The sequence below is a fragment of the Thalassophryne amazonica genome, chromosome 16 (assembly GCF_902500255.1).
Source record: "Thalassophryne amazonica chromosome 16, fThaAma1.1, whole genome shotgun sequence".
Lineage (NCBI taxonomy): Eukaryota > Metazoa > Chordata > Actinopteri > Batrachoidiformes > Batrachoididae > Thalassophryne > Thalassophryne amazonica.
This window is the reverse complement of record NC_047118.1, coordinates 48,008,325-48,032,605: the sequence shown is the minus strand read 5'-3', so window position 1 is coordinate 48,032,605 and position 24,281 is coordinate 48,008,325. Positions and strand designations below refer to the sequence as shown.

At 37.8% G+C, this 24,281-nt stretch overlaps 1 protein-coding gene across 7 annotated transcripts in view; it reads right to left on the bottom strand.

Moving 5' to 3' along the window:
• tnnt1 (troponin T type 1 (skeletal, slow)) overlaps positions 1-23,839 on the bottom strand; it is a 30,295-nt gene extending 6,456 nt beyond the window's left edge. The window contains exons 1-6 of one of the 7 annotated variants that reach the window (XM_034190593.1): positions 23,527-23,839; positions 5,683-5,710; positions 5,568-5,581; positions 5,416-5,493; positions 4,061-4,078; positions 2,327-2,347 (exon numbers count right to left, since the gene is read on the bottom strand). In XM_034190593.1, coding sequence (XP_034046484.1) covers positions 2,327-2,347; positions 4,061-4,078; positions 5,416-5,493; positions 5,568-5,581; positions 5,683-5,708 — 157 coding nt within the window. In that variant the 5' untranslated portion in view covers positions 5,709-5,710; positions 23,527-23,839. Of the gene's footprint in view, positions 1-2,326; positions 2,348-4,060; positions 4,079-5,415; positions 5,494-5,567; positions 5,582-5,682; positions 5,907-23,526 lie in introns of those variants that run through there. The other 6 variants (XM_034190595.1, XM_034190598.1, XM_034190597.1 and 3 more) reach the window with 6 other exon arrangements.
• Positions 23,840-24,281: the final 442 nt, after the last annotated feature.

Below are 24,281 nucleotides of genomic sequence, written 5' to 3'. Positions count from 1 at the left end.
TGGCAAAACTGTAGCTGGAATCCCAGCTCAAAGAAAATTCTTCTCTGCCCCACTCTGTGTGTGTGTGTGTGTGTGTGTGTGTGTGTGTGTGTGTGTGTGTGTGTGTGTGTGTGTGTGTGTGTGTGTGTGTGTGTGTGTGTGTGTGTGTGTGTGTGTGTGTGTGTGTGTGTGTGTGTGTAAGTTGTGATGCAACAGAGAAGTTACAACATACATTTTCTCCACTCACATCCACAAAAGACGATATAGTGCATCTGGAAAGTACTCACTTCACTTTTTCCACATTTTATTATGTTATAGCCTTATTCCAAAATGGAGCAAAATAATTTTCCCCTCTCAAAATTCTACTCACAATACCCCATAATGACAACATGATTTTTTTTTAAATCTTTGCAAATTTATTAAAACTAAAAAACGAAGAAATCACATGTACATAAGTATTCATGCCCTTTGCTCAATACTTTGTTGATACATCTTTGGCAGCAATTACAGCCTCAAGTCTTCTTGAATGTGATGTCACAAGCTTGGCCAAGAAGACTCTGGAGTAGATTTTCATCCAGGATGTCTCTGTACATTGCTGTATTCATCTTTCACTCAATCCTGACTAGTCTTCCAGTTCCTGCTGCTGAAAAACATCCCCACACCATGATGCTGCCACCACCATGCTTCACTGTAGGGATGGTGCCTGGTTTCCTCCAAACATGACACCTGGCATTCACACCAAAGAGTTCAATCTTTGTCTCATCAGACCAGAGAATTTTGTTTCTCCTGGTCTGAGAGTCTTTCAGGTGCCTTTTGGCAAACTCCAGGTGGGCTGTCATGTGCCTTTTACTAAGGTGTGGCTTCTGTCTGGCCACTCTACCATACAGGCCTGATTGGTGGATTGCTGCAAAGATGATTGTCCTTCTGGAAGACTCTCTCTGCACAGAGGAATGCTGGAACTCTGACAGAGTGACCATAAGGTTCTTGGTCATCTCCTTGACTAAGGTCCTCCTTGATTAAGTTCAAGTCTAGGAAGAGTCCTGGTGGATTCAAACGGATGATGGAGGCCACTGTGTTCATTGGGACCTTCAAAGCAGCAGAAATATTTCTGTACCCTTCACCAGATTTGTGCCTCCAGACAATCCTGTCTCAGAGGTCTACAGACAATTCCTTTGATTTTATTCTTGGTTTGTGCTCTGACATGCACTGTCAATTGTGGGACCTTATATGTAGACAGGTGTGTGACTTTCTAAATCATGCCCAATCAACTGAATTTACCCCAGATGGACTCCAATTAAGCTGTAGAAACATCTCAAGGATGATCAGTGGAAACAGGATGCACCTGAGCTCAATTTTGAGCTTCCTGGCAAAGTTTGTGAATACCTATGTACATGTGATCGCTTAGGGTTTTGGTTTTTTTTAATAAATTTGCAAAAATCTAAAAAAAAAAAAAAATTTATATTGTCCTTATGGGTTATTGTGTGTGAAATTTTGTGGAAAAATTAATTTACTCCATTTTGGAATAAAGCTGTAACATAACAAAATGTGGAAAAAGTGAAGTGCTGTGAATACTTTCTGGATGCACTGTATATATAGAATGGCTGTTTTGCAGAAATGTACAAATATGACACGTCACCTTTGTATAGTTCATATGGCTTTTTAACCTTGTCAGACCTTGAAAGGTCAAACACAAGGTCATACTGTTTAACTCAAATACTTGGAGTCAGTATGGCTTAGTGGTTAGCACTGTTGCCTCACACCAAGAAGGTTGTGGGATTGCTTCCCACATGGTCCTTTCTGAATGAAGCTTGTATGTTTGCATGGGTTCTGTCCGGGGGCTCCCACTTCCAAACACATGCAGATTAGGTAGACTGATGACTAATTAGTTTCTATACTACTGTGTCAAACATGTAAGGTGAAGGGATTTGTCTCCCCCAATTTTTTTAACTGATATTGATCAACAACTTTGGACACTTTATTAAATATTCCAATTATACAAGACTGGCTAATCTGTATTTATTTCTGTGCATATTTTTAATTCTGACTTTAAAATTTATGTGTGCCAGTAATTCTGACTGTATATTTAAAAACAAAAATAAAAAGCACTAACATGACCAAATATAGCATCAATAACACTGCTTTCAATAATTTTAGAGGATATGCAAAAGCAGATTAAAATTTACTTTGTGTGAAGTGTGTGACAGTGATGTTATTAGTTAATGTGCTCATAAAACACTTTGACTGTCCAGCAGAGACTTTCAACAGCAAGTCACAAGCAACATTCTACGTAATCATAAAAATGTGATTATTTTACACATTAATGAACCACACAGCTGCAATCTCTCACCTTCTTCCAGCATGTCTTGATCTGAAGGACCATTCACATAAAGATGGAATGAAAAATGGAGGGAATGGAGCAAAAATACAACATGAAATCAAGAACAGTGCATGGAATTATGATAAGCAGATGAACAGGAAAGGGAACAAATGAATGGAAGCAAAAAAGAAAACTGTAAGAAGAGAAGGAAGGAAAGAATGAATGGATGAAGGAAGGAAGGAAGCCGGTCTGTCATCAAAAAGAAAAGATGTACAAAGTAAGGAATGTAGAAAGACAGTTGGAAAAGGAAATTAAAAACCAAAGAAAGGTAAAAAGGAACCAAAGAAGGGAAGAAGCAAAGAAGGAACACAACAGGATATTATATCACAATAACAGAGAGATCGAAAAAGAAAAATCAAATTTGGTCACAAAAATAGGGCAAAACAACAAGAGGAGAGAAGAAGAGTAGAAGAGAATGAAAAGACAAATTAATATTTAAAAATTGCTCTTTCCAATGAGAGCCAAAACTGTCAAACACAGAAAAAAGAGAATTGTTGGTTCAAGTTAAAATACCTGTTTTAACTGACTTTTATCCAAATTAACAAATCACATTTAAACCAGTGCTTTAGCTTAATTTGTATGAACTTAATTCATTTGTGTATTATCAATTAAAGATAACAATTAGTTAAGTTGATCCAACAATGTTTTTTTTTTTTCAGTGTTCATTTCAAAGTATGAAGGTATCACTTGTCACTTACAATTATCAGCTTAACAAGTGTTCCACAAGCAAATTAATACAGGAATGATGACCCAAAGATGTATCAACAAATGATAAGACAAATAACCGTGAACCTAAGACAACAATATTAACACTTTGACGAATATAAAGGCATTTTAAAACAGAATATGCTGACCAACATGAAAGAAATCACAAAAATGTCATCTCATTTCTATTTTGCAAAAAAATACCTTTAATGCATTAGTTTATGAGCAAGTAATGAGAAACATGAAAAACTGATGATGTTATTGGCAAATGTGTGATCAATATGATCATGGAAATGACTTCCTGTTAAAACTTCATGAAAAAGACTTTTTATTTAAACATTTCAAAGCAGGTAAAAGGTTCATGTGGATTCTTTCTCAGTACAACTCCAAGTGTGTTTATGTAGAACTTAATTTCAAGAAATCTGTTGTTTTTTGTTGTTTTTTTACACTGTTGTATCTGAGCGACAATTGTGAAATATGATTTTTCCCCATTATGTTGTGTAGTATTGGTGACAAAAACAAAGAAAGAAAAGATGGTAATAAAATTATATATTTTGTTTTTGTTTTTATGGCATGCCCCCAGTTTTGCATCAAAAATACTATCTCCTTAGTGGAGGCAATGTTTTTGGCCAGGTTTGTTTATTTGATTGGTAGCAGGATTTCTCAGAAAGACAGATTTCCATTTGATTTCATTGGTATTTTTGCTAACTTTGGTAAAACAGTGCCCTCAAATACATTTCAATTCAGTTAAGGTCAGATAAACAGAGTACTGCTGGGACATACCACAGATATCAAAATGGTAACAATAAAAACAAGGTTTAAAAACAGGTCTGAATGTCCATTAAATTGAACAACATCGTCAGCAAACAGGAGGACTTCATGTTCTGGACAGTTTTTTGTTGCGGTTTAAGCAATAATTAGCTATAACTTTCACCTGCTTTATGGATTAATTTGAGCCGTAACTGGTGTCTATATGAGTGTATGTCCACGATGCCCTACCTTGATACTCTTGCTCATCTGGTAGCCCAGCCCAGCACAGAATCAGCCAATGGAAAAGCAGTGTAAAGGGGAAGTCAGAGTTAGTGCAGTGCCACCCATCACTCACATGTGATGTAGTACAAAGGGAACAGCTGTCTTTTTAGCAACAAGCAAATTCCATAATGTCTCATGAAGAAAGTTTTAAATTATAGTGGCAATTTGTTAAAATTGCTTTGCATCCGTGATGACATAGTAACATCTGGTGATGAATGGAACAACCCAGTCTACCAGTCTACATTTTTTCCACATCGCCCTACTTTACAAACTTCTGATTTGTGACATCAGGTGTCCTCAGCCAGTCGGGAGTCATAAAATTGATTTAGCAGGCAGCATTACATTTTCCACAGCATCTCCAGACCCTTTCACTTCTGTCAAATGTGCTCTGGTTGAACCTGCTCTTATCTCTGAACAGCACATGGTGCCAGGGGTGGACCTGCCAAAGTTTGTGTTGCATGGCAAATGCCAGTCGAGCTTCACAGTGCCAGCCAGTGAGCACAGGGCCCATTACAGGATGTTGGGCCCTCAGGCCACCCTCATGAAGTCTGTTTTCTGATTGTCTGGTCATAGACATTCACACCAGTGGCCTTCTGGGGGTAGGGCTCTGGCAGTGTTTATCCTCTTCCTCCTTGCACAAAGACAGACAACAGTCATGCTAATAGGTTAAGGACCTACTACGGCCCTGTCCAGCTCTCCTAGAGTAATTGCCTGTCTCCTGGAATCTCCTCCATGGTCTTGAGACTGTGCTGGGAGACAGCAAACTTTCTGACAATGGCACATATTGATGTGCCATCCTGGAGGAGTTTGACTACCTGCGCAAACTCTGTAAGGTCCAAATACCACTTCCTATCCAACCTGATGGAGCTTGAGAGGTGCTGCAAAGAGAATCCCAAAGACATCCCAACACATCCCAAAGATAGGTGCACCAAGCTTGTGGCATCATATTCAAGAAGACTTGAGGCTGAAATTGTTGCCAAAGCTGCATCAATAAAGTATCGAGCAAAGGGTGTGAATACTAATGTACATATGATTTCTTAGTTTTTTATTTTTAATAACTTTGCAAAAATTTCAAAAAAAATTTTCATGTCATTATGGTGTGTTGTGGCTAGAATTTGGGGGGTGGGGCGATGAATTTACTCAAGCTTGGAAAAAGTAACATAACAAAATGTGAAATAAAAGTGCAGTGCTGTGAATACTTTCTGGATGCACCGTATATATATATATATATATATATATATATATATATATATATATATATATATATATATATATATATATATATATGATTGAACCTGATAATCCTTGAAATGCCTTTCTACCCGTACCTTCCCCATCCTCCTCCACCGGTTGGGTCTCTTCCTGCTGATCTTCACCAACCTCCTGCTCCTCTTCAGCCTCTGAGAGAGAAAAAAAAGAATGTGAGACTCACATGAAAAAGACAAAATGAGACAACAGTTTCTGTCATTCTTACCCTCTGCGTGCTCCCTGGTGGAGAATGAAGGAAAGAAAGATATTTTTGTCAACCCGTGTGAGTTATGTATTTACATTTAAACAAACAGAATAGTGACAGATGCTGCTGTACTCACTCGTATTCTTCTTCTACGTCGGACATGGCTGCAGTAGAGACAAACAACTGTTTGAAAAGGTTCAGCCTTTAGATTTCTACATTTGGAGGTGGTTCATCTTGATACAGGAAATGAAAACTAACTTATGACTGCAGACTTTTGCTTTGGTATCATCTGGCCAAAATATACTCTTATAGACAAGAAATATGAATGAATATGAGACATACAGTCTTAAAAGTAGACAAGAAATCTTATTTCTCAAGAGGTCTGCATTAAAAAAAATCTTATGGTAGTTCCTGAATGGACAACTTCAGGACTCTTCTTCTTCTTCTTCAGCTCCTCTGCTTATTTTTTTTAATCCCATAGCACTTCTTCAATGACTAACCGCAGGATTCCTCTTTTTCTTCTTCTTCTTCCTCCTCTATGTTCTATCCTCATATTTATAGTGCAGCGGATAAGAGAATATTTAGAGGGGAATCCTGCAAATGGTGATAAAAGCATCAAATGCGGCAGAAATACTCCTCAGACAATCCTCTTTAGAAAAAAAATGATTGGCCACTTGAATTTTCAGTCGGTGGTCAGGTAGGGGTCAATTGAAGAATTACACAGAGGTCAAATTAAAAGTTGCTCCAATCATATTGAAAAAGCAGAGATAAACAGCGCATTGTATTCTGCGTCCTTATCAGGCGGGCCGGTCGCAACACCGGTCACCACGATTGCTCTGCCTCCGATGCACTTACTTACTTAACACGGTTTTAAAAAGGAATAGTTTGGACCATGTATCATCCTTACTTATCACGTTACAGGGTAACATATGTCACATGTCATAGAATCCAACAGACGTAGACCTTGTTTGACCTTTACTTTGGAGACCAAATATTCAACACTGTCAACACTATTCCATTTATTAATCCTATTAGCTCAACCAATAATTTGCATCACTTTTTACCAGAATTGGAGCAACTTTAACTTTGACCCCTGTACAAAATGACACTGACCTTTGTCACCATTCTTGATGATTTTATCCAGTAACTCCATAGAATTCAGTTACAGATAGTCCAAACTATACCTTTTTGGGATCTTTATGATCAGGCAAATAATGTGGAATATTTTTCAATATGATTGGAGCATCTTTTAATTTTGACCTCTGTGCAATTCTTCAATTGACCCCTACCTGACCACCGATTGAAAAGTCAAGTGGCCAATCGGTTTTTTCAAAAGAGGAGTGTCTAAGGAGTATTTCTGCCGAATTTGATGCTTTTATCACCATTTGCATGATTGTTTCACTTATCTGCTGCACTATTATTCTCCCCTCTTCATTTTTCTTATTTTTCTCTTTGTTCTTCCTTCCTCATCTTTGTTCTCCATTCTTCATGTTTGTTCTTCCTTTTTACCCTGAGCATCAGTGAAGCAGGGTATTGTAATCAGTCCTCTATCTCTCTGTCTGTCCGTCCATCTGTGAAAGATAACTTAAAAAAATTGCTGGATAGATTTTCACCAAACCTGTGGAGGATATTACATGGGCTGATATCTTGAGATGAATAGCTTTTGGAGAGGGATCCACCAAAGATCAAGGTCAAGATCAATCCTTTGCGCTCCAGAGAGTTGCTGCGGCTGACATCATAGAGAATCCACATGATGACAATTGTAAATGAAAATTATACAACTAAAATGTACATTTTTATGCTTTTCATCACATTAATAAGAGGCTGCAGCAACCCTCTGGTGTGCATTGATATGGTCAATACTGCCATGAACACTAAAGACCCTGAAAACTTTTAATAAACCTGAGTCTCTAGCATGTTTACATAAAACAAACAATAACAACATCTATAAACCCAGAGAATATATTCACAAGAGTTTTAGGTACAATATATCAAGAGTTGAATGCTGTTGTCCGTGTGCCTCATCAAAACGTCTCAATGCATTTGTCCTGTCGTGAAATGTTACCCATAATGCACTGCAGCATGTGTGGTCCAAACACTAAAACCTTCAAAATTAGTGCATTACTTTAAAGCTAAAACATATAGCTGATATTTTCACTTTATAAATCCCAGACGTGACCTCAATTTAAATAACTTGTCCAGAATTAGTTTGGTTAAAATTTTAACCATAAGTTAAAACTGTATGCCTGCTGATGACTTGTGTGATATTCCACCGAGTCATTATAGTATAAAGAGAAGTTGTCTTTGTTTTGTCTGCTACTAGATCTCTTTTGCTGAGAGAAAGTTAATCTGACACAGAATTGCTGGTTTGTCGTTGTCAGTAGCTCTTAGTGCGCTGAAATCAATGCTGAAAGTTATTGGTTTAGCTTTTATTCATAACTTCTGCTAAATTTTTTAGGGGTTTATTGTTTTAGCTTTATAAAAGCTAACTTTTCAGCTAGCAGATTAACTGTTATTGAAGCAAATGTTTTGGTTAGCTGTGCCCACCACTGGTTAAATTAAAATTTATAGTGTTCGATTTTTAACTTACATATGCAATTTCACAATGCACACACGCTTTGTTTGTACAGACAACCCAACTGAATTGAAAACAACCATTAAATGAAATTAAACACTAATGGAAAAATACAAAGCAGGAATCTTTGGTAGCTGCACTTCATTTTTTTGGTTTTGACCTCCTACATGACTGTTTTGCATAGTCTTCAGTAATGCGCAGCTGATGAACGCTGGAAGCTGCGCTGCTTAACATCACAGTGCTCTTTCAACTCGAGGTGGCCAGTCTGGTTTAAATGCGTGCATGAAAGCCTGGATTCACGCAAGCATGTGAGTGAACAGTCATCGGTAAATCACAGGTGTCCTCCTGTGATTAATCACTTCGGAGATAGAAAAACACACACAAGCACAACAGGACTTGATGCACTGTGAGGTGGTTCTGGCTATAAATTCTCAGTCTGAGCTGCCATTGTTCTGATGCAAAACCACATGACACCTTCCTGGCAGTTAGTCCCGCTAGAGACTGATGAGGCGTAAACAGGTGCGAATGTAACACGGCTAAAGGAAGACTCAAAGAGATCCAGTTTCTCTCAACACGTTTGTCTTCACTGACATGTTGTACATCTTAACCGGAGGTTTGTGACAAAACAGATGGAATGTGTCCTCCACCTCACCAAGCTGAATAGGTCTTCTTCTTCCTGTTGAAACACCATTATATCTTCTCCTCTCTCCATCCTTCTATCATCAGGGACAATTAATCAGGATCAGGTGGAATGATGATACTCTGACACCTTTGTTTTCCTTCTATTGTCATTTTCATTGCCGTGCCAGAACCAGCAGCTCCACATAACAAGGCAACTTGCCCTTCTGATGGAACATCAGTCGGGGCAGATATGTGTAAAGTGTCACTACAATTGCGCATTTTATTGTACAAGCACCATATTCTGCTCAGACTATGCAAGAAAAAGTTAACCATCACGCCAAGCTTGATTTATTTATTTACTTATTTCAATCATCATAATTGTAGTTGCAATGGATTCAGTGTGTAAGAACACAGAAAATAACACTCTGTTTATATCTGTATGACATATAGTGGGGCAGATGTGTAAAAGCATTTTATTGCTAAAGCACACAATTTAGCACAGGCATTGTTTGACTGTTAATCACGTCAGTCATTTTTGATTTTATGAATTTGTTTTTATTTTGGTTATGCAAAACCAACAGTCCCAGAGGGGTCCAAAGGTTTCTCCACTGCTATGAGCAGAGAGAAGTGAAAATCCAAAATTGTTGTCATGAATACATGAAAATATTCCAAAATGTTCCCTCTCTATGTCTGGTGATTTTAGTTTTATTTTGGTGCCGATATGTGAAGTCTTAGATATAAGCAACTATTGTGATGTGCTGAATCAAGGTCATTTTGAAGGTCAAAGTCAAAACCAAAAGGTCAGCTGCAGATCTTCCCGACCTTTGGGACTTGTATCATTTTTGTCTTGTGCAGCTTTTGAGGAGCTGCATTAAGGTGATACTGCCCCTTTTCCTTAAAATCATATATGTAATCATCAAAATCGTTCTCATTATGAAGGTCAAAGTGCAAAACTACAGACCACCCCCTAGCTGAGTTGACCATATCTCATTTGTATTACCTGGGTGGAGTTGTGTTAATGAGATTCTATGACCAGAATTTATGTGATGTATTCCAGTGAGACTCAATAATACACATCATTAAGCAATTTAGGTTCAGTGCCTTGCTCAAAGGCAGTGGCAGTGTGGATTTAAGACAGGAACTTGTTTTTTCAACTTAGGTGTGACTGAAAGAGAAGTTCACATTTCAACAAAGGCCTGTTTCCAGAGAGGGACGAGGGATAAAAGAACAGGAGGATTTGGAAGAAGAGTCAAGTTCCAACGGGGACCAGAGACAAACATAAGCTGGGTTTATTTTAGTCAAGGACAATGTGAGTGCACGGTAAAGAAATTTTGGTATGTCACAATGCATAAAGTCACTGTCAGCTATGAATAGATTCTGGATAAGAGGAAAACAAAGAACAGACTGCTGGGAGAAAGGAGGCAGAGAAGAACAAAAGGAGTGCCATCGGTTTATCTGGTATACCACAAAATAGTAAATACACACAACTCTATGTGACAAAAGTCAAAATATGTCCACAAATGTTGGCCAAAAGTAGTTTAAAAAATTTAAATAATAAAATAATGTAAACCCAAACAGTCACAGAAATAAAATCAAGCTGATAAATTCATAGTAATGCTGTGAATACATTCTGAAACAAATACTGTAAATCATACATTCAAATTATTAATACAATTTCAAAAATTAGTAACACTTAGAGACAAAAATGTGGCTATTTGTAGGCAAATTACATAATAAAATTATTTATGACAGATAAAAAAAAAAACTGGTTTCTTTACAACTTTAAAAATGTTCCTTCATATTAACGTGAAAACGAATCATGTCAACCTGACCTGTATTAAACACATATATAAAACTGAATAAAAGCTTGGCTATCCATGGGTAGATCGCATATTAAAATGATTTTGTTCAGGAGTGTGTAGTACTACGTTTGCTTCCATGTTACCAGCATTTAGCGTGAAGACGGCTTCGATTTGCATTTTGTTTGGTGCCAGAAGTTGGTCGATGCCATGCAACACAGATGGGACCAGTCTTCTAAGCAGAGGACCAGTTTCTAAGCAGAGTCGCAGCTTCTTTGTAGAGGCAGTTTGAGAAGAAGCCGAGGTTAACTGCGAGCTAACGGGGCTACACGCTAGTTAGCCAAGTCAAGTGTCCAAAGTTAATACCGGCTGGGAAAAGTGACTGAAGCGCACTAACAGCCATAAAAACCCCGGCAAAGACAGGACTGAGCAGGATGCCAAACCTGTGAGGAAATACAAGAGGAATTGTCTTGAAGTAAGGTTGGAGTTATCAACAAGATGCCGTCCAAATCGAACTACGGAGACTTGAAAGAGTCATTTGACTCCCTGGCTGAGGATGTGTCTGCTGTCAAAACGCAGCAGACACAGCTCTTGGAACTTTTGGAGGAGGTTAAACAGCTGCGCCTCCAGAATGAGGAGAAAAACCGGCGCATCACAGAGCTGGAGCAGCGAGTGGAGGAACTGGAGCAACATTCCCGTATGAACGACGTGGTCATCTCAGGAATCCAAATTAAGCCGCGCTCGTACGCGCGTGCGGTTGTCGGCGATGGTGAGGAGCCCAGTGAGCAGGAGACGCTCTCTGTGGAGCAACAGGTGGCATCCTACCTCCAGAGTAGAGGGATAGAGTTGGACCTGGAGCACACTGAGGCGTGTCACACACTGAGACAAACCGGAGAGAGACCAACTGTCATTGTAAGATTTGCCCAACAGAAGAAACAAAAGGGCACTCTTGAAGCAAAGATTCAAACTAAAAGGAACAAATGTATTCATGAATGATCACTTAACCAAAAAGAATGCCGATATAGCCAAGAAAGCAAGATACCTAAAGAAACAGCAAAGAATTCAGCAAACGTGGGTAACAAATTGTAGGATTCTCATCAAACTGAATGGTACACCAGAAGAAGCAAAAGTTATGGTTGTGAGAAATATAGAAGAGCTTGACAAATACAACTGAAAGATAAAGGTAACAATGTGAGACTCTATACACCACCATGAACATTACAACAAACACATCCACACCAAGGAACAACAAAGATACAGATTTGTTACAGAGAATCTTACAATTTAAACAAAAGGAACTGGAAACATTTAAATATACTGAGCACAACACACAAGATCAGGAAAATGAAACTGACCCGGTCAACAACCTTCTTGTTTCAATAAATATGAACTGTGATTACTATACACAAGACCAGTATACAAATGTTACGACTTCGGACGACAAATTGTCAATCATACATTTCAACAGCCGAAGTTTGTACACTAATTTTAACTCTATAAAGGAATATTTGCAACAGTTTATATTACCATTTAGTATTATTGCCATATCAGAATCCTGGTTACAAAAGGAAAAAGGTGTAACAATAGATGGAGTAATGGAATGTCTGACAGTCGAAATAGACAACAAAAAGAGGAAAAATATTATTGTAAGTTGTGTATATCGGTCACCTGGTTCAAGTATTGACATTTTTAATTAACAAATGGAAAAAATGTTCTCGGAAATAAGTACTAAAAATATATTTGTCTGTGGGGATTTTAATATAGATCTTTTGAATCCTGAAAAACTGAAATCAATAGATGCTTTTTCTGACACAATGTATAGTATGTCCCTTTATCCAGCAATTACAAAACCAAGTAGAATAACATCTCACAGTGCCACAATAATCGATAATATCTTTACGAATATTATTGAAAATCAAGTTATAAGTGGCCTGTTCATATGTGATATCACTGATCACTTACCTGTTTTTATTGTTTATGACTGTGACCTTAAAAAAACTAATCAGGACAGAGAAGTAGTCCATAAACGAATAAGAACAGAAGAAACAATAAATGCCTTCAACAGCAGTTTAAGTATACAAGACTGGAGTACAGTCTACAGTGAGTCAGATGTAGATGGTGCATGTAGCAATTTTATAGATATTTTCTGCACGTTGTATAAAAAACATTGTCCCCTTAAAGAATACTATAAAAATAAAAGATACAATAAATGTCCTTGGCTAACTAAAGGAATATTAAAAGCCTGCAAAAAAAAACAGCCTTTATAAAAAATGTATTAATTCAAAAACAAAAGAAGCTGAAATAAGATATAAAGTATATAAAAACAAATTAACAGAAGTCATCCGAATAAGTAAAAAGTTGTACTATGATGAAATTCTACAAAAAAATAAAACATCAAAGAAACTTGGAACATTTTGAACAACCTAATTAAACCAGGATCTTCCAATACAAGATATCCAGATTATTTTATTGATAAAAATGTTCATGATTACAACATGAATAATATAGTGAATGGTTTTAATAAATTTTTTGTACATGTTGGCCCTGATTTGGCAGCTGAAATCCCAAATCCAGGAATTCAGCAGTCTAATGAAACCATAAAAAGAAACATAAATTCAATTTTTCTTTCAGCAACAAATGAACAGGAAATAAAAGACATTGTTAATAAATGCAGAAACAAACTGTCTACAGACTGTCACGATATAGACATGGTATTAGTCAAAAAAGTCATCAACAACATTTCAAAACCTCTGACCTATATCTGTAATTTGTCATTCCAAACTGGATGTGTTCCGGAAAAAATGAAAATTGCAAAAGTTATACCACTGTACAAAATGACAACAAACATATTTTTTTTACCAATTATAGACCAATTTCTTTACTCCCACAGTTTTCAAAAATCCTAGAAAAATTGTTTCTCTCGTTTGGAAAAATTCATAGGAAAATATCAGTTAATAAACGAAGGTCAATATGGCTTTAGAAAGAAAAGAACCACTTCAATGGCTGTTATTGAGGCAATAGAAGAAATTACTAATGCATTGGACAGAAAAAGATATGCTGTTGGAATATTCATTGATCTTAAAAAAGCTTTTGATACAATTAACCATTCAATTTTAATCAACAAATTAGAGAATTATGGTATCAGAGGAGTTGCAGGAAATTGGATAAAAAGTTATCTTACAGATAGGGTCCAATATGTGGAAATGGGAAATTACAAATCTGAATGTCTTGGCATTGCTTGTGGTGTCCCCCAGAGGGCAGTGTTGGGTCCCAAACTGTTTAATATGTATATTAATGACATTTTTAATGCATCTAGATCACTGAAACTAATATTATTCGCTGATGATACAAATATATTCTACAGTAGTGATAATTACAATGAACTTATAAATACTGTAAATGACGAACTAAGTAAAATTAAAAAAATGGATGGACAGTAACAAATTATCATTAAATTTAAATAAAACAAAAGCAATGATATTTGGTAATTATAAGGTTAAATCTAAATTACAAATATGTATAGACAGTGTCCAAATTGAAAACTCAGCTGAAAACAAATTTTTAGGAGTAATAATAGACAGTAAATTAACATGGAAAGCCCACATCAGACACATAAAAATGAAAATTTCAAAAAGCCTCTCTATTATGAATAAGGTAAAGCAATTTCTTGATCATAAGGCACTCCGTACATTATACTGTTCTTTAGTTCTCCCATACTTAACATATTGTGTTGAAGTGTGGGGTAACAACTATCAATGTTCAACACAACCACTATTTATACTACAAAAACGAGCAATAAGGATCATACATAAAGTTGGATTTTTAGAACATAGCAATAATCTTTTTATGCAATCAAAATTGCTTAAATTTCATGATCACATTCTAAAGTTCTTCTCAGTTAAAGAGTGTGCTCATAATCTTAGAGGTTTTGCTAAATTCACATTATTAAAAGTTAGAACCACTCGGAAAAATTTTTGTGTGTCTGTATGTGGAGCAAAGTTATGGAATGGTTTGGACGTCAGACTCAAGCAATGCCAAAATATTCATGAATTCAAGTCACATTATAAACAGAGGGTCTGGGATCGGTATAGAATGATTGAGACCTAACAATAAAAGCCATTTTACATTTATGGCTCATGACTCTGTATCACAATTGTTGGTTTGTGCATTATATGTTTCTTTCTTTCATATGTTTGGTTCTTTATCATAATTGGTATTGTTGTCTCTTATCATTGTTGGTATGTTTTTTATATGTTTGCTTTCTTACTGTAATTGGTATTGTTGTTTTCTTACCATTGTTGGTATGAGCATCATATGTTTGTTTTCTTTGCCGTAACTGGTATCGTTGGTTTCTTACTATTGTTGGTATGTGCTTGTCGCTTGTTTATTATACTGGTATTGTTTTCTTGCTGCTGTTGGTATCTATTGTGGGAATTTACAAGTATTTAAATGTATTATTTTCTTAATTTTCTATCTAATTGACGGGAAGCAGCTATGCACTTTATGTTAAATTTGAATAAAGGGGTGGGATTAAATAAGTTTTCTTCCTCCCACTCCTTTTTGAGCAGATTCAATGTCCTGAGTTAATAGTAAATTCAGTTTTTTGTTTTTATGTTATTGTTAAACTGTTTTCTGTTTTTTTTTTTTCCTCTGCTCAAATAAAATAGATGATGATGATGATGATGATTTTTTAAAATTGACATCAGACTAAAAACAAAAATCTCGCTTCTTTAAAGTTTAAATATTAAAATAAATACAGAGCACTACAACCTTATTTAAAGTAAGTAACAAAAATATGTATATCTAAAACACAAATCAGATTACAGAAATACACATCTTTTGATATAACAATTAATCTCTTTTATAGTTAAGTTCATAAAAGTTAGAGGATGGATACAAGAATATTTCCAAGTCACTGAATATCCTTTAAAGTAAAATTAAATCAGCCATTAAGAAACACATATTACAGTATTTTGCTTTAATTTAAATCATGTGGCAGAATCGTGTTTTTGCTTTCAGATTGAATTGATTTTTGATTCACTGTCATGAAAACTAAAAACATCTAGAATTATTTGCAAATCTGTCCTGGGAGCTTTCCAGAAATAATTAACTGATAGGCACAGCAATCTGTAGATCAAAAATCATTTGGCAGCTTGTTAACAGTTGGAGAGGTGAAAATGTGACCCATAAAATTAACAGAGGGAAGGCTCGCTAACCTGTCAACATGGCATTGACCTGAACAACACTGTGGCACTGTGATGTATATACTTTTCTAACTGCACACGCACACGCACACACACACACACACACACACACACACACACACACACACACACACACACACACACACACACACACACACACACCTGTTTAACACACCCAAGGTTCATCAGAGTGCTAAAGTTAACCTAACTGATCTCACACTGTATATATGTGTCCATGTGAGCTGTGAGACAGTATAAAAGTATGTGTGTGTACTCACGTTGCAATGATCTGCACCCTACAAAGTCAAATTCTAGAACCGTAACGAACCTTTGTGTGACGATTGTGGCTGTTATGCCTCTAAGATGAGGCTCTGATAAGCTACTGTCCAAACTACTTTGCTCCATAAGAAAACATCATCATCACGTACAGTTACCGAAAGGCAGCTGTTGCTTTGAGATGTCAGTTCATAATTGAAAAGGTTCAACAAAGCCTTGTTATTTTATATGATTAGTGTCAGTTTCATAAATGTTCTGCAGAGTTTTATGACGACTATAGGCCAAATGTGAGTCATTAAACAGTCCAGTAACAAAAACAAAGGGCCAGCTGCTGCATTGGATCCGTTTGGTGTTTGACAGTTCAGACTATGAGTCGATGTGAACAGGCCCTCCCCGAAAAAGCCCACTTTAAAGGGTCCATATCCTTCAAAATCTACTTCAATCTACAGTTTACAGTCAATTTAATTCGATTCACTTTATTTTTATATCGCCAAATCACAAAGTAAGTCACCCCAAGGTAGGCAACAGTGGGAGGGAAGAAACCTCAAACAGACACGGACTCAAAGCGGTGACCCACTGCTTAGGCCAAACAAAAAGGTAACAGAAATCAAATAAAAAAATTATCAAACATACAAAACAAGAACACGGGGAGGTGATGGTCTAGTACAGGGGTGGCCAAGTTCAGTCCTCGAGAGCCACATTCCTGACACTCTTAGTTGTCTCCCTGCTCCAACACACCTGAACACCTGAATCCAATGAAAGACTCGTTAGCAGACTTTTAATGAGCCTGGTCTAGTAGTTAAGTGTCGGGCTTGAGACCAAAGGATCCTTGGTTCAAATCCCAGCCTGACATGAAAATCACTAAGAGCCCTTGGGCAAGGTCCTTAATCCCATAGTTGCTCCCGGTGTGTAGTGCCTTGTATAGCAGCACCCTAACATTGGGGTGAATGTGAGGCATTAGTGTAAAACGCTTTGAGCGTCTGATGCAGATGGAAAAGCGCGATATAAATGTAGTCCATTTATTTTAACAAAAATTTGATTATACAGTAGTGTTCAGAATAACAGTAGTGCTATGTGACTAAAAAGATTAATCCAGGTTTTGAGTATATTTCTTATTGTTACATGGGAAACAAGGTACCAGTAGATTCAGTAGATTCTCACAAATCCAACAAGACCAAGCATTCATGATATGCACACTCTTAAGGCTATGAAATTGAGCTATTAGAAAAAAAGTAGAAAAGAGGGTGTTCACAATAATAGTAGTGTGGCATTCAGTCAGTGAGTTCATCAATTTTGTGGAACAAACAGGTGTGAATCAGGTGTCCCCAATGTAAGGATGAAGCCAGCACCTGTGGAACATGCTTTTTCTCTTCAACGTTCAACACATTGTTCAGAAGAACACCGTAATTTGATTAAAAAGTTGACTGGCGAGCGGATAACCTATATGCAGGTGCAAAAAATTATAGGCTGTTCATCTCCAATGATCTCCAATGCTTTAAAATGGAAGTACATATGTGTGAGATATGCACAGCTGGTCTGCGCACGGTAACACATGGTCAACATTTTGTTGACACAAAAATGACAAGCACTCAGCATGGATGGTATTCAAGAACGTAAAAGACATCTTTGTGGGAAAGGAAAGAAGCATTATTTTTTTTACATTTTTATTTGCTGTCTTTTATACTGGTGTCCATATTGGATTGAGTTTTGTGCCTGTGCGTGTTTGGAAAATTTGGAATTTAGTGTGTCATTGGAATGACTCTTCTATATGCTAAGAGACAACTGTGTGTGTGTGTGTGTGTGTGTGTGTGTGTGTGTGTGTGTGTGTGTGTGTGTGTGTGTGTGTGTGTGTGTGTGTGTGTGTGTATGTGTGTGTGTCCCTCTCCTATCCAAATGGCACCTCAGAATTGAGCCAAATCATCATCGAAGCAGTCATTTCCTGTGGCCTGTACAAGTGTGAAAACTCCATCAGATGTACCTTTCAGTTCAGAAGGCTTCAGTTTCCTGTGAAACCATGCTTTGTCATGACCATCAGGCTCAGAGGGAGACTCTCACAGCCACTGGTGTGGATCTCTGAGCCTTCTTTTTCACACGGCATATTCTACATGGCAGCCTCATGAGCTGGAACCCATGAGAACGTCTTCCTCTACACACCAAACGGGCATACAGCGAATGTGGTGTACCACAAGGCGCTGTAAATGAGCTGTCTCTTTTTGAGACAGCTTGGTCTGGCCCACTGGTATCTGTTTTTAAGAATGATGAAAGCTTCTTCGGAATTAGAGGATTTACAAGTGTCTGTATATATACACACACACACACACACACACACATATTATATTAGGGATGCACCGATACCACTTTTTTCCAGACTGAGTACAAGTACATACATTTTGGTACTTGTCGATACCGGGTACCGATACAAATACTTAATGATACCATTACAGTCTTATGATGACTTTGAAAATATGTTTTATTCATCAGTTGTTCCTTACTTTTTGACTGTAACTACTACCAATATCATTAGCTTTGTTTTTATTTACAATCATTTCACTTAATGTGATGGAATGTCTATTTGGACATTGGAGTCTGCAATAAAGTTTGATTGATTGATTAAATCATGTAAATTCACTTTTGGACAACACCAAGCTTCTCTGCGTTATCAGCTGTGATCCTGTTTCTGTTTTCATCTACAATGTGTGATACTGAACAGCCTTTAAGCTCTACACTATTTTTTTAAAACTTTTAATTAAATACGTACAAGTTCCATACACAAATACAAACCATAAATGGAACCAAAGGTGGAACATGTAATATTGGAGGAGTACGGTATGCACGCACACACACACAGTGTTGGGCGGCATCTCCGCAACACACGGAGGCAAAACGGAGTAATTATAACATTATTTAATTTTTTCTTTGTGAATCATGGGATAATTTCCTCGCATACAGACAGAATAGCCCATGCCTGTGGTAAACGAGCCGTTAACGAGGCGCAGTGACTCAACTTCTGGCCCAAATTGTGGCTCGTGGAGGAGCGGTGGGTCTGACCGCTGCGCCACAGACATTCAACAAACGGGTTACACCTGTAGCAGCCAGTCTCCCATCGGCCTGGACACCTACACCAAGGACTGAAACTCACTAACCTGATGGACAATCTCCACCGCTGAAACAGTGATCTGAGTTCTGACAGAGGAACTGCAAAGTGCCGAAGTCACAGAGCAACTTATTTCAGCTACACGAGGAATTTTCAGACGCTGTATTCCAAACTCAGGAGGCTTTGTGTGGATTATTTTTCTTCAGGATCGTATGATGATGAATTCCACGAACAGGTAAGACTTTATATTTACTCCGTGTTTGAATTTACTCCGCATGATGGATGGACTGCAGCTTTCAGCCAATCACTGGACAGCAATGATGGACGTATTTCAACTTATGAGTAAATTACATGAAAGCCTGTAAAAATCCATAAAAGAGCTGCATCATTGTTTAAGTTAAAGTGTTCAAAATATATGAAAAAGTAGTGGCTTATAGTCCAGAAATTATGGATCGTGTGTGTGAAAATCCCACATTGAGAGGTTGATATCACGTTGCTGTAAAAGGGTATCGGGTGACAGTATTGGAGACGTTTTATGATTACAAGTACGAATAAATGAATACAAGATCGGGCGATACCAGATAATGCCGATACATCCCTAATATATATACAGTAGTGTTCAGAATAATAGTAGTGCTATGTGACTTAAAAGATTAATCCAGGTTTTGACTATATTTCTTATTGTTTGATTAAAAAGTTGATTGGAGAGGGGAAAACTTATATAACTTATATATTTAACAAGGTACCAGTAGATTCAGTAGATTCTCACAAATTCAACAAGACCAAGCATTCATGATATGCACACTCTTAAGGCTATGAAATTGGGCTATTAGAAAAAAAAGTAGAAAAGAGGGTGTTCACAATAATAGTAGTGTGGCATTCAGTCAGTGAGTTAATCAATATTGTGGAACAAACAGGTGTGAATCAGGTGCCCCCTATGTAAGGATGAAGCCAGCACCTGTTGAACATGCTTTTTCTCTTCAACGTTCAAGACATTGTTCAGAAAAACAGCGTAATTTGATTAAAAAGTTGATTGGACAGGGGAAAACCTATATGCAGGTGCAAAAAAGTATAGGCTGTTCATCTACAATGATCTCCAATGCTTTAAAATGGACAAAAACCAGAGACGCGTGGAAGAAAAAGGAAAACAACCATCAAAATGGATAGAAGAATAACCAGAATGGCAAAGGTTCACCTACTGATCAGCTCCAGGATGATCAAAGTCTGGAGTTACCTGTAAGTGCTGTGGCAGTTAGAAGACACCTGTGTGAAGCTAATTTATGTGCAAGAATCCCCCGCAAAGTCCCTCTGTTAAATAAATGACGTGCAGAAGAGGTTACAATTTACCAAAGAACACATCAACTGACCTAAAGAGAAATGGAGGAATATTTTGTGGACGGATGAGAGTAAAATTGTTCTTTTTGGGTCCAAGGGCCACAGACAGTTTGTGAGACGACCCCCAAACTCTGAATTCAAGCCACAGTTCACAGTGAAAACAGTGAAGCATGGTGGTGCAAGCATCATGATATGGGCATGTTTCTCCTACTATGGTGTTGGGCCTATATATCGCATACCAGGTATCATGGATCAGTTTGGATATGTCAAAATACTTGAAGAGGTCATGTTGCCTTATGCTGAACAGGACATGCCCTTGAAATGGGTGTTTCAACAAGACAATGACCCCAAGCACACTAGTAAACGAGCAAAATCTTGGTTCCAAACCAACAAAATGAATGTTTTGGAGTGGCCTGTCCAATCCCCGGACCTAAATCCAATTGAGAACTTGTGGGGTGACATCAAAAAACCTGTTTCTGAAGCAAAACCAAGAAATGTGAATGAATTGTGGAATGTTGTTAAAGAATCTTGGAGTGGAATAACAGCTGAAAGGTGCCACAAGCTGGATGACTCCATGCCTCGCAGATGTGAAGAAATCATGAAAACCTGTGGTTATACAACTAAATACTAGTTTAGTGATTCACAGGATTGCTAAAAAAGCAGTTTGAACATAATAGTTTTGAGTTTGTAGCGTCAACAGCAGATGCTACTATTATTGTGAACCCCCTTTTCTACTTTTTTTTTTACTAATAGCCCAATTTCATAGCCTTAAGAGTGTGCATATCATGAATGCTTGGTCTTGTTGGATTTGTGAGAATCTACTGAATCTACTGGTACCTTGTTTCCCATGTAACAATAAGAAATATACTCAAAACCTGGATTAATCTTTTTAGTCACATAGCACTACTATTATTCTGAACACGCCTGTATATGCCGGAATTCATTCAAACACGAATTCGTGATGAATTTCAACTTTAATGATAACTCATATGAAAACTGGGTTCTAATTATGTGTGATTTCTTTTCTTTTTTTTGTATATAACTCACACCAGAGTATAAGTCGCAGGACCTCATAAACTATTTAAAAAACAAGGGGACTTATATAAGTATGAGTAATTGTTACTGTGTATGTGGCATGCTACTGGCCAGTACACTTACAAAGAAATTATTATGGAATAAAAAACTATAAGCTGACATATTCACTTTTGTTGGAGCTGATTTTGTGTTGAATCAGAATCAGAAGTTTATTGCCATTGCCAATGAACAGGATTCACAGACTAGGAATTTGCTTTGATACAATGGTCCAACATTAAGGAGAGAGCAATATAAAATGCTAAGATAAAATATAAAATATGTGCCAAAATACACTCAACAAAAATATAAATGCAACACTTTTGGTTTTGCTCCCATTTTGTATGAGATTAACTCAATGATCTAAAACTTTTTCCACATATACAATATCACCATTTCTCTCAAATATTGTTCACAAACCAGTCTAAATCTGTGATAGTGAGCACTTCTTCTTTGCTGAGATAATCCATCCCACCTCACAGGTGTGCCATATCAAGATGCTGATTAGACACCATGATTAGTGCACAGGTGTGCCTTAGACTGCCCACAATAAAAGGCCACTCTGAAAGGTGCAGTTTTATCACAGCACAATGCCACAGATGTCGCAAGATTTGAAGGAGCGTGCAATTGGCATGCTGACAGCAGGAATGTCAACCAGAACTGTTGCTCGTGTATTGAATGTTCATTTCTCTACCATAAGCCATCTCCAAAGGCGTTTCAGAGAATTTGGCAGTACATCCAACCAGCCTCACAACCGCAGACCACGTGTAACCACACCAGCCCAGGACCTCCACATCCAGCATGTTCACCTCCATGATCGTCTGAGACCAGCCACTCGGACAGCTGCTGAAACAATCGGTTTGCATAACCAAAGAATTTCTGCACAAACTGTCAGAAACTGTCTCAGGGAAGCTCATCTGCATACTCGTCATCCTCATCGGGGTCTCGGCCTGACTCCAGTTCGTCGTCGTAACCGATTTGAGTGGGCAAATGCTCACATTTGCTGCCGTTTGGCACGTTGGAGAGGTGTTCTCTTCACGGATGATGCGAAGGAGATGTGTTGCACTGCATGAGGCAAATGGTGGTCACACCAGATACTGACTGGTATCCCCCCCCAATAAAACAAAACTGCACCTTTCAGAGTGGCCTTTTATTGTGGGCAGTCTAAGGCACACCTGTGCACTAATCATGGTGTCTAATCAGCATCTTGATATGGCACACCTGTGAGGTGGGATGGATTATCTCAGCAAAGGAGAAGTGCTCACTATCACAGATTTAGACTGGTTTGTGCACAGTATTTGAGGGAAATGGTGGTATTGTATATGTGGAAAAAGTTTTAGATCATTGAGTTAATCTCATACAAAATGGGAGCAAAACCAAAAGTGTTGCGTTTATATTTTTGTTGAGTATAAGACAAAATATAAGATAAAATATGAAATATGAAAGGCTGTGTGCAACAGAAGAACAGAAAAACAGTGCAGTGGGAGGAGTGCAATTAAAAACCAAAGTACATTGTCTAAAGTGACCCGTGATAAAATGATAAAGTGACAGAGTTAAGGTTAAGGTGACTGAGTTATGAGGAGTTCATGAGTCTAACGGCAGAGGGGAAGAAACTGTTCTTATGGCGGGAGGTTCTGGTCCGGATGGACCGTAGCCTCCTGCCCGAGGGGAGTCGTTTGAATAGACGGTGTGCAGCAGGGCGCAGGTGTTGACAGGCAAATTTAAAAAAGGGGGTAATATTATATATATATATATATATATATATATATATATATACATACACACACACCTTAACTTTTAATTTTGTAGTTTTATGCAATAAAAGCAGCTGTAGCTAATCTGGCAGCTGAACAGAATAAAAAACAATGAAGAAAAAAACAACAACATTGTATTAACATAACACAAAATTACATTTTTTCAGCAGTACCATAAAACTTACTACTTTTCATATGAATATCAAGTTCCATCATGATAGGAACAGCGGTGTGGTGACAGGTGGACGTACCTGTATGGAGGTTTGGTTCACCGGGTAGGAGCGACAGAGGGGCAAGTGAGAGAACAGCTACTGCAGAAGGAGACAGAGGCCGTTTTATACACAGTGAGGGACAGCGTCCGTATGAATGACTGCGCAGGAATGTATGCTGGGAGAATTACTGAGAGCTGCAGTGTACGCTTTAAGAATAACTGTCAGCCTTTGTGTGTCCTACATGTGTTGAAGGCCCGGAGCCACAGGAGGATTAAGCAACGCAGACAGACAAGCACCCCCCCCCAGGATTAGGCAGAACAGAGAGAGATGACCTCAGCGCACAAATGGAGGAGCGGGTTGGAAGGAGATGACAAAAAGCAGAGGGAAGGAAGCTGGCAGAAAGGGACAGCTGCTGGGGGCCGGGGCCAGCAACAGAGAGGGAATGGCACAGTGAAGAAATTTATTAAAAAGTCATGAAATTTCAGATAGAATTTGTCAGAAAGCACACTTGAGTTTAGACTGGATTTAAGAAAATCCTCTGTGACACTCGACCATGAAGCCGTCACTGACTGTGCAGTTTGTTCCTCGGGAGCCTAGAACTCCTTCCAAGTTCTCTTGAGTGTTTTCCCTCACAAGTCTCCTCCTTACACAGTCACTCAGTTTTTGAGAACTCCATCTTTCAGACAGATTTACCCTACTGTTCAAACTTCTTAATGATTGATGTAAATTAAGTCAGACATATTCAACAATGAGGAAATGTTCATGTGTCCAAACCCCATGACTTGTCAAAATAT